Here is an 11,405-nt window from a genome sequence, read left to right as displayed (position 1 = left end):
GGCACATGCAAGACAAAGAGGTGATCTCAGACAGCCAGCATGGCTTCTCCAAAGGGTAAATTGTGCCTGACCAATGTGATGGCTTTCTACAATGGAGTGACCAAATCAGACAACAAGAGAAGACCGACCTATGTCATCCACTTGGACTTCTGTAAGACCATTGACACTGTCCCATATGACATCTTTGTCTCCAAATTGGAGAGATACGCATTTGATGAGTGCACAATTCAGTGGGTAAGGAGTTGGCCTAAAGGTCACACCCAGAGAGTGGTGCTCAATGGCTCTATGTCCAAGTGGAGGCTGGTGACAAGTGTTGTACCTCAGGAGTCTGTCCTGGGACTGGTGCTGTATAATATCTTTATCTGTGACAGACAGTGAGATTGACAATGAGAGTACATTCTGCGCTTGTAACCCAGAAGGCCAACTGCATCCTGGGCTCCATAAGCAGAGGAGTGACCAGCAGGTAAAGGGAGGTCACTTCTACTTCTACTCCTTGTACTCTGCCCTTGTGAGGTCCCACTTGGAGTCCTGCATCCAGGACTTGTGCCCCCAGCATGAGAAGGGTGTGCATCTGTTAGAACGGGTCCAGAGGAGGGCCACAAAGATGATCAAGGGGCTGGAGCATGTCTCCTATGAAGAAAGGCTGAGAGAGCTGAGGCTGTTCAGCCTGGAGAAAAGAAGGCTCCGGGGTGACCTCTTTGTGGACTTTCAGTACTTAAAGGGAGCTTATAAAAAGATGGAGAGTGACTCTTTGTTCAATTAGATAATGATATCATAGAAATGGTATCATAGAAAACAGTGACACTCGTGAGGACGGAAGAGCAGGTGGATAAGGCCTTGGCCTGCCAATACAGGACACACACACACCTGAAAACTGCATGAGAGTGAAGAGGAAGATTGGATCCAAAAATCTAGATTATGAAATCAAAGACTGTGAGTATCACCTTGGCACTGCAGGACAGCTCCAGCAATGGGAAAAATCCACAGAAGTTATGTATGACACTGGGGCCACAGAAGGATTGCTGGGAGGAGAAGATATAATTTCTGTACATGAGAGAAATTCCCCTGGTTCAGGTACAGCTGCCTTCTGGAGTCAGACCTTCCACTTCTCGAGCCTTGCAGAGAACAGGGATGGCATACAGCCCAGGGCTGACCATAGGGCATGGTCCCCAGAAGGAAGCACGGCATCTGCAGGTTGCAGGCATCAGCACAGTGTTGAGTGTGTTCCACATCCAAGTCTCCATGCTGGTCATGTGAGAGAGGAAGAAGAGATTTGTGTATGGGTGGAGGATCTTCCATGTGGATTACTGGGAAAACTCAACAAATGGTGTCTTAGTGTCCAATTCCCTTCTTGGACAACCTTTTAGAGCATTCAGTTCCCCCCTCTCTTGTTAGGACACCTTCAGAGGGGTGAAACGATCCCTGGCAGTCGTGGCTGAGGTGTCCTGCCATGCAGTGGGAACAGAATAGGGGTTAAGGGAGGGAAACATTTGTACTCATATTTGACAACCACAGTCCAAAAGCACAAATCACATGTTAAAAAATCAGTCTCGGACATCTACAGAGAGAAGCAGTTGGTGATGCCTTCAGTCTGCTTCAACCACCACACCCCAGCAGAGACCCTGCTGCCTTCGGGAGCTGTCAGCCCTGAGGCCTTGGGGACACCTCAAGGGAGCCCAAAGGCACAGAGCAAACGATGCCATGGTCGGGTGCTGTGCTGCTGAGCTGGGCTGGGCTCATGGGACAGAGAGAGCTCGTGGCAAGAGGGCCCTGGTGCAGAGAGCCAGCTGTGCCCAGGAGCAGCTCCTCTGCACAGCGCAGCAGGGCTGGGGGCTCTGACCGCAGCTGGCACACAGAGAGGACAGAAGGAGAGAGGACTTGGAAGCACTGAGGAGCACAACAACAGAGGGCAGCGTGTGGCAGGACACATCTGCAGGCTCTTGGCACCGTGAGGCTCTGGCAGCAGGACAATGCAGGTGGGGTTGCCAGAGGGGTCTTCTACAGCTGGCACATCTGACAGCTGGTAGCATCTGTCAGGGTTGGTCTCTCTGTTTCTCCAGGTAGGAGTAGAAGATATTATAAAGAATGGTATATATGACTGGATTTTTCAAAAGGAAGACCAAGGCAGGGGCTACCTGAAAGACGAGACTTTTACTGTAGCTTGTGCTTGCAGATACCTGTGGTAGAGTGGAGGCTGGTTTCATGGTAATAGGTGGTCAGGTTTGCACTGCAGACTGAGACTGCTAGAGTATTGCAGTGAGGGATCGATATTTCATCAATGAACTTCATGAAGTCCCTTCCCACACCTCAGCCCACAGACTCCACCAACATCATCATTGTGGTCCTCTCAGGTTTTATCCTAGCTGATCATTAGAAGCTGCAAACCCTCCAATGCCCAGTGCTCTGTCTTTGGGAGGTCTCTGACAGTTTGAGATGATCACAGATCATTTGCAACGAGCAGGAGCTGCCTCATCTTCAGGCAGAGCTGCAGCACAGGAGGGTCTGCTGAGTGTCCGTCTGTCCCTCCCTGGCCTTGCCTCCCCTGGCAGCAGCACGCTGGCATTCCTGCAGGCTTCTCCAGCTGGCCGTGCTGCTGCTGGTCTTGTTCCCAGGCTGGCTGGGGATGGGGGTTTCACATGCCCATGGAGTGAGCCTTCGGTGTGCTTGTGGGACGTGGAGTATGGGGACAGGGTGAGGGGTGTGGAGATGTGCAGTTTTTGCCTGGATTCCTCTGCTCTCAGCAGTGTCCAGGTTCTTCTCAGATCAATGTCTGAATCCAACTTTCCTGCAACACTCACACGGTGGCTGAGACCAGCACTGATGGACAGATTGTCTGTCCTCACTAAAGGACACTCTGCACTGTAGGGACAGTCCCTTTTTCTCTGAGCAGACACAAAGTTTCCCTTCAAGTGCAGGGGGAATGCCCAGGATTTCTGTTTTAGAAAAACTCAGCAGTGTCCAGGTTCTGTAGGCACTGGAACAGGCACCACAGGGAAGTGGTCACAGCACTAATGCTGTCAGAATTTAAATATTTGGGCAACCCCCTCAGGCATATAGACTGATTTTTGGGTGGTCATGTACAAATTCAGTGGCGGGATCTGATGATCCTTGTCGAACACTTTCAAGTTAGGATATTCTATGATTCTATGACACTAGGAACATAGGAGCAGAATTACACTGTAGCTAAAAGACCGGCCAACATAGAGCAGCTGAGCCCAGAACTGATGGACTCCTCTCGGAAGAGCATTCTGCTCTAAAAATGCAGTATCTGTGACTCTGAAGATGTACAAGGTTTCACTTGGAGTGCAGCTGAATGCCCAGGATTTATGCCTTAGAAAGACTCATCAGGTGTGGTGGAGCAGCTGAACAAAGAGTAAAAATCAAATAAAGAAACAAATAAACAAATAAATCTCCACACGTCTGCTCTGTGAGGAACTTCGAGCAAAACTAGGGAAATCTCTGATATCAGGAGTGAAATGAATCTGAGACTGCCCCATGTTCCTACCATGTTGCTACCTTGAGCTGTAGTGCAGGACAGATTGTTCCATTGCTCACAGAAGAGCACTCTTCTCCCAGAGAGACTCATTATCAGGTGAAAGTCATTAAAGGGACCTTAAAAATAACTGCCTGCAAGTGGACAATCAATTGGTTTTAAATGAGAAAACTGAGTTTTCCTCCGATAAGTCTGTTGTACATTACTACTATTCTTTCTCTTTGTGCAGGACCGCTTCACAGAAATAACAGATGTCCAACAGCAGCTCAGTCACTGAGTTCCTGCTGCTGGCATTCGCAGACACGCGCGAGCTGCAGCTCCTGCACTTTGCGCTCTTCCTGGGCATCTACCTGGCTGCCCTCCTGAGCAACGGCCTCATCCTCAGCACCGTAGCCTGCCACCACCGACTGCACACCCCCATGTACTTCTTCCTCCTCAACCTCGCCCTCCTCGACCTGGGCTGCATCTCCACCACTCTGCCCAAAGCCATGGCCAATGCCCTCTGGGACAACAGGGTCATCACCTATGAAGCATGTGCTGCCCAACTCTTTCTCTTTGCTTTCTTTGTAGTAGCTGAGTATTGCCTCCTCACTGTCATGGCCTATGACCGCTACTTTGCCATCTGCAAGCCCCTGCACTACGGGAGCCTCCTGGGCAGCAGAGCTTGTGCCCAGATGGCAGCAGCTGCCTGGGGCAGTGGCTTTCTCAATGCTGTCCTGCAAACGGCCAACACATTTTCCCTGCCCCTCTGCCATGGCAATGCTGTGGACCAGTTCTTCTGTGAAATCCCCCAGATCCTCAAACTCTCCTGCTCAGATGCCTACCTCAGGGAAGTTGGGGCACTTGTGTTTAGTTTTTATTCAGCCTTTGGTTGTTTTGTTTTCATTGTGGTGTCCTATGTGCAGATCTTCAGGGCAGTGCTGAGGATGCCCTCTGAGCAGGGCCAGCACAAAGTCTTTTCCACGTGCCTCCCTCACCTGGCTGTGGTCTCTCTGTTTGTCAGCACTGCCATGTTTGCCTATCTGAAACCTCCCTCCATCTCTTACCCATACCTGGACCTGGTGGTAACATTTCTATACTCGGTGGTGCCTCCAGTATTGAATCCTCTCATCTACAGTATGAGGAACCAGGAGCTCAAAGAAGCCCTGTGGAGATTGATGACTTAATGTGTTTCAAGAGAATAAGTGCTCAGACTGCTTCTGCAGATGAGTCTTAATGTCACTTATTATAGGAACAGCCTATATTCTGTTCCTTTGTGTTTGTGTGTGTGAATTTTATTAATGGATTTCCTTAGTTTTAGTTTAGTTAATGTTACCCACTAAAATGATATTGGTCATCCAAATTCAACTTCAGTATGTATTTGTCAAGTCTAGCTCAGCAACTGTACACAAAGAGACCTGTTCTGGCTCTGCAGGGGCAGTGCCCGTGTGCAGGGGTGCAGAGGAAAAGAGTCCCATCCCAGCAGCACGGCCAGGGAGCACCAGCACTTGGGGCATGCAGAGCGGCTCTCTTGCCACTGCCGCCCTCTCCTGCTGAGCCCTGTTGGTGGGGTCAGGCCTGGCTGGTCCTGGAGCTTGGTGCCAGTGCTGCTGTGGGGCTGTGCTGGGACTGCAGGCAGGGACAGGCAGTGGGCACGGCAGTGGCACAGCTGGCCTCCACTGCAGCACTTCCCTCCTAAGGGGGGATCTCCTCCGAGGTGGAATGAGCAGAGCTCAAGTGCTTGATCTGCTGTAAGCAGGCAGAGGAGAGCTCAGCAGCCCCAGGGCACACAGAAGCCCCAGCAGAGGAGCCTGGCGAGTGATTCCTTGCAGCCCCGGCGCAATGGCAGTGACCCCATGAGCTGGCCTCCCAGCCTGCCCAGCACAGCCCTGCAGAGTGCCCCCATGCCCCAGGCACCATAGCCCCCTCGCTCTGCAGAGCAGCACCGCCAGCTGGGGCTGGACCTGTTGTTGGGGCTGGAGCTTGGAGGGTGCTTCCCCTGAGTGTCATCTAGGCCAACTTCAGGCTTCTGGACTTGAGTGTCATCTTCACTGTGCACAGGGAGCTGACAGACTGCCAGCAGGCATTGGGCTGTAACATTGCCTGCAAGGTTCCTCCTGCCCTATCACCTCCCAGGACTGGCACGAAACTGGATCCTGTGTGTCAGAGAGGCTGGGAGCCCAGCAGGCTTGAAGGATGAAAACCAGCTCACTTCTAGCTGGGCAGGTCCTGGGCCAAAAAGGGGGTGTTCTGTAGGTCTGGTATTATGATGGCAGAGATGCCTCAGAAGCTGTCAGCCCAGTAGGAAGCTAATGGCTTTTAAGTGGCTGGGAGTTGACTTCTTTCTGAAGTAGCCAACAGCTCAACCCTTGACTCCTGGCTGGGATCTGTGCCTTTAGGCTCACATCTGCTGGTCTCCATGACAGGACAGCAGATGCACCTGCTCTGCACACAGTTTGTGAGATCCCCTCTTTCTAAGTAGCTGGTAGGCCCCATAGAGGAAGAGGTCTTGAATAGGTGTTGTCATATCAGAGGTATCAGCTTTTGCCTAAACTCATCCTTCAGGCCTGCTTCTGTGGTGTTGCAGAACTGCTGGGCACATTGTGCAGGGTGCTCCTACAGACGTTTCTCTCCTTCTCCATGCTGGTTCTCCAAACTTCCCCTAAGAAGATGACTGATATGGGGAAGTCAGGAGAAGCCTGGCCAACAGAGATGTGAGACTTGTGGGAGGGCTAAGGAGCGTGGACAGCAGAAGGTGATGATTTTGCAGAGGTAAGAATGTTCAGGTACTGTTGGTCCTACCATAAAACAGACTTAAAGCAGTTATGTGAGGCCATTGCCCTATTTTAACCTGTAACATTAATCCGTAAACATCAAAGCTACTTCACACACTGATAGGAATCCACTGCTCTAATGTTTGACCACAAGATCCCTTGAAGCCAAAACTAGTCCACAGCCTCATTACATCACCCATAGTCTCTTGCTCACCCTGATCCCTGCCCTTAACACTACCATTAACATGCTCTATTTAGCCCTAGACTTCTTGCAGACCTAAACAAAACCAAAGAACTTGCACATACCCTAACCACAGACCTGACACCACAAGCCAAACACCAAACCCTCCCACTAAATATTTGATTAGTCTCTATCACAGAAAGCTGAGCCCTAGTCCCTAACCTCATACATGGATGCCTAACAACAAAAGCTCTGATTCCTTTGCATTCACTTCTTCACATCCAACCCTTTCCCTAACCCTTAACTTAAGCACTTAAGGTGCTTGGCACTTATCTCAAGCACTTAAGGTGTTTGGCTCATGATGCAGGGTAATAACCATGAGGTTGCTCTGCAGTCACATGGCATGCAAAGATGAATGTGAGGGGCCATGGATCTGATCAGCTTCTGGACAACAAGGAGGAGATGGGTGGGAATGCTCTGATGAGCTCAGCTCTGCTTCAGGATCTCCTGCCCCAGCAAGAGCAATGTGACTGTGGCAGGGACTGTGAGGTCACTTCTGTCTCTGCACTTGATAGGGCAGCAGCAGGAACGTGTCACAGAAAGGGACTGGGAGGTCACTTGTGTCTGGAGGTGGTAGGTCAGCCTTGACTTCTCCCTGGGAGCTGCACTTTTGGGCTGACATCTGGCAGTGGCCCTGCTAGGCCAGCAGAAGGCACCTGCTTGGCATGCTGACTGGGGGATCCCCTCTGCCTCCAGACCGAGGAGGACCCAGGCAGAAAGAAGGCCCCCATATGGGTTGTCCTGTCCCTTCTGCTTGAGTCCATGACTGGGCAGCAGCAGGCACAAGGCTTGGCTGTGTCTCCACAAGAAGCTGCAAAGCCAGCAGCAGGCCCCTGGCTTGGAAGCTGCTGCTGAGGTGACTTGTGTCTGGTTGGCTGAGAGGCTGAAAGGAGCCTGCTGGGTTGGGATGCCTACTTCAGGAGGGGTTTCCACTCTGAGGGAGCTTCCTTTGGTAGTAGGAAAGAACAGAAGAAAAAACTTCCACAAAGTACACCTTGGAAGTTAAGCATTGGCCACAAGGAGGAAGAAATGTCCCTCAAAGTACATTGCTGTGGTGCCAGAGGTCACCCTCTGATTAGACCGTCTCTTTGTGTTTCAAGGAACATCTGGTGAGGGCTGACGAGACATCAGTGAAAGCAAGGGATGAACGCAAGATGGTGAACAGAGATGTGTGTCTGAAGACTTCAAGGAAATAGGTCAGACTGTGGCACATGATAGGAAAGCCTGCAGAGGGGAAGACAGAGGGTACTGGTAGAAATGGTAGGCCCAACAGCCCTGAAATTTCTGTCCTCTTGCCTAGAGCTTATGAGGAAATATATTTTATTCATTGTGATGAGGCCTCATCGATTCCTTGCAACCCTGTGCAGCACCTTGGAGTTGTGACACCAGTGTTGTTCTCATGGCATCACACTGCCCACCACATCCCACAGACCCCAGGAAAAGCCTTGAGCCAGATGTGGGGGTGCAGGGTCTCCTCTCACAGTTCTAGGGGTCAGGCATTTGCTCTTCTTCTTCACTAAAACAAACCAAAATTTTTCTCAGCACAGTGCTTTGCCTGTCTGTAACCATGGCCTCCAATTATCTGCCCTAACAAGTCCCTGGGGAGCCTTTGTTAGTAACAGCCCTCAGTGGGGCTCGTTAATACTCCAAGTCACTTCAACTTTTACTCCTGACTTTACTTGCTTAAACAGTTACATCACTCTCTTCTCAGTACCTGAGCTTCATAGACTGAGCACCAAAATACACCATGGAACTCATTAAAATGAAGAAACTCCTAACATCTCTTTGATATTTGTCTTCAAGCCTTCATGCCTTGTGCAGCTAATTGCAGAGCTTGCAAGATGTAATTAAGGAAGAAGATTTCAAAGAGCAACCACTAAAAATATTTTCTTGTTTCAAAGGCTGAATTTTGCTGCATTTCAGTTTTGAACCTCATTCTCCTATTGCTATTGATCCAGGGTGACTTCTTTGGAGACCTTCATCGGGGGGAAGAGCAGAGTGTTCTGGTCTGACACCTCCACTGCCAGCAGTGATCTTTGTCCCTGTAACTGCATCCCAGCCCAGCACATGAAACCCTTTCTAAGATAAGTCAGGGTGTGTTCAGAAAATAATAAACTAAACTAAACTAAACTAAACTAAACTAAACTAAACTAAACTAAACTAAATGAAACTAAACTAAACTAAATAGATAAGAGAAGAGAAGAGAAGAGAAGAGAAGAGAAGAGAAGAGAAGAGAAGAGAAGAGAAGAGAAGAGAAGAGAAGAGAAGAGAAGAGAAGAGAAGAGAAGAGAAGAGAAGAGAAGAGAAGAGAAGAGAAGAGAAGAGAAGAGAAGAGAAGAGAAGAGAAGAGAAGAGAAGATTGAAATGACCATTGGATCCTGAGAAATTCAGCCTGAATCTCAGTAGACACCTGGACATCCATGGACTCTCTTGGATCGTCTGTGGAAAACTCAGGGTGAAAAATAAATACATCTTTATTGGCTGTAGCTGTACCCATGAGCCTGGACTAAATTGGCGAAATTGTCCCCTTCCAGACACAGAAACCTATATTGAGTAGAGTGAAAAGACCTGCCCAGTCAATAGAGTAGGGCAAAGTCCTACTTCCTGTGCTGTAGATGAAGAAGGCAAAAAGAATTGCATTGTGCCTGACACTACTCTGGGACGTGTAACCCAGGTCAGGCAACTTTACTGTTGGGAATTGGCATAATTGTTTGATCTAAGCTTGCTTTAAGCAACCAGGGGTAGGCCTTAGAAATCTCAGGGCCTGCTGTAGCTGAGCAAACCAAGCCGCCAGAGTAACTGTGAGAAGCTCCCACGGCAATGACTCCCACATCACCCAATTAAGGAACTCAGAAAATATTGTTATCAGCAGCTGGCCTCAAGGACTAGGTCTACGTGACCGTTAAGCACAAAGGGGGTTGTTTTCCTAACTTCTAATCAAAAGGTGATGTTATTTTCTTAACGGTTTGTCTGTGTGCTTTTGACCAATAATCTTGTGTGAAACACTGTCCATCCCTGTAAAATTCACTATAAATTCGGGTTATTCGGGCAATAAAATGGAGAAACATGATCTGACTCTGCTGGTGTCTGTCGTGTTTTGTCTGTGCTTCGCAACACTTTACCTTAGTGCTGACATCACTAAACTACTCTCCCAAGCTCTACATCTACACCTTGGCTCTCCAGTCGATGACCCATCTCATGGATGCCAATCAGGGAGTCTTGGTTAGCGTGACACTGCCTCAGGTTCTCCACCATGGTAGCCATTGGCACCTGCTGTTCTTCAGCCCTCGGCAAACCCACAACAGAAGGATTCTGTGGAAGGCCAAGCACAGTAGACAACTGATTCATGTCCTTTGTCTCCAAGGTAGCTATGCCAAAGTCCCACCGGTGGTGCCCTCTTGGAACTCTGAATTCCCTCTCCTGAAGCAGTCTATGCCGAGGATGCACATAGCCTCTGGGCCAATCCCAATGGGGTGCTTTTGCCATTCCTTCCCTCTTAGACTCACTTCAGCCTCCAGTGCAGGTAACTATTGGGATGCCCCTGTCACTCCAGTGTCGCGTTAAAGGGGTGTAGCTGATTAACCGTTACGGGCCCGGTTGGATTCAGAGTACTGAACCAGTCGGACATTCACCAAAAACACATTAACGGTCTGGGGGTCCGTTCGGACATTCACCAAAAACGTAATAACCGCCTGGGGGTCCGCTCAGACATTCACCAAAAACGTATTAACCACCTGGGGGTCCATTCAGACATTCACCAAAAATGCGTTAACCGTCTGGGGGTCTGGTTAGATTCAGAACACTGAACTATCACGGATAACCACCCTCACCCTAGTTGCATTAATGAGAGCTATCACAATGTAATCAAGTATGGTTTATTACAGCAACAGATAATCATGTTCTTTTGGATTGCCGGCGATAGTGACTGTCTGCAAAAGCAAGCTAGTATGCATGAAATACACAGGTGTTATAGGTGTTACAGGTGTTACAGATGTTATAGATATTATAGATGTTACAGATGTTAAATGTTATAGATGTTATAAGTGTTACAGATGTTATAGGTGTTGTAGATGTTATAGGTGTTATAGGTGTTACAGGTGTTACAGGTGCGCAGCCTAGAAATAAACGCGTTAAATAATTCAAGACTCTATAGAGATTTATAAGCAAATATTCAGATCTCACCCAAAGGCGTCCCAATGGGGGGGGAAGAGAGGCTCAGCCCGTCAACTGATCCCAGGAGTCAGGAGGTCCTAAGGATGTTGTATGCCCTCGGGATGGTATCTCCCCTGACGGTGGTATCTTCCCTAACATCCCCTCTCTCTTGGGCCAATTTATATTATTTTCTATCTTTTAGGTGGAGCTTGAGTGGCTCTAGTCAAGCATATCTTAGTTATGATTGGTGTAAAGTTTTCCCGTCTCCGTTTAAAGTAATAGGCTCCGAGAAATTCAGAGCGCATGCTCAGTGAGAGGTGGTCGCACCTTGGAGGTGGGTAGCTTTTGGGATGGAGGTGTGTTTTGGTATTATAATGATATTATAATGAGCAAAAAGAACACTAGGGTACAGCATTTGTCAAAACATGACAGGTCTTTGGCTTAGGGTGGCAAAAAGTGCAGCTTTGTGCACAAGAACAATCGAGGTCCCACCTGATTACAGAGCCTAGCCGTGGTGTCTCCACTCCACTCCACGCTCCGTGGTGTTCCTTAGGGCTAGCACACCAAGTTTCCCCAGCGCGATAGCATCTAAGGTTGGGAGCCTAGGGAATGCTCAGGTAATGCAGTTATGCCCTACCCTGAAAGCCTCTTCAACCTTTTCCTTAAAAGTGTGAATGTTAGTTTTATTTTCCTAGTTACTTCAGGCATTTACACCACAGCACCTTCATGACTTTCCTGATGTACCTACAGTGGCATCCCCGCCACA

General features: G+C 49.0%; 1 protein-coding gene across 1 annotated transcript; it reads left to right on the top strand.

The window, feature by feature from the left end:
• Positions 1-3,735: 3,735 nt before the first annotated feature.
• LOC137846758 (olfactory receptor 14C36-like) lies at positions 3,736-4,659 on the top strand. Its single transcript, XM_068664866.1, has one exon. The coding sequence runs from the start codon at positions 3,745-3,747 to the stop codon at positions 4,657-4,659; it is 915 nt and encodes a 304-aa protein (XP_068520967.1). The 5' UTR covers positions 3,736-3,744.
• Positions 4,660-11,405: the final 6,746 nt, after the last annotated feature.

This window comes from Anas acuta, chromosome W (assembly GCF_963932015.1).
Source record: "Anas acuta chromosome W, bAnaAcu1.1, whole genome shotgun sequence".
Taxonomy (NCBI): Eukaryota; Metazoa; Chordata; class Aves; order Anseriformes; family Anatidae; genus Anas; species Anas acuta.
Note: the sequence above shows the minus strand (reverse complement) of the source record. Positions and strands in the feature narration are given on the sequence as shown.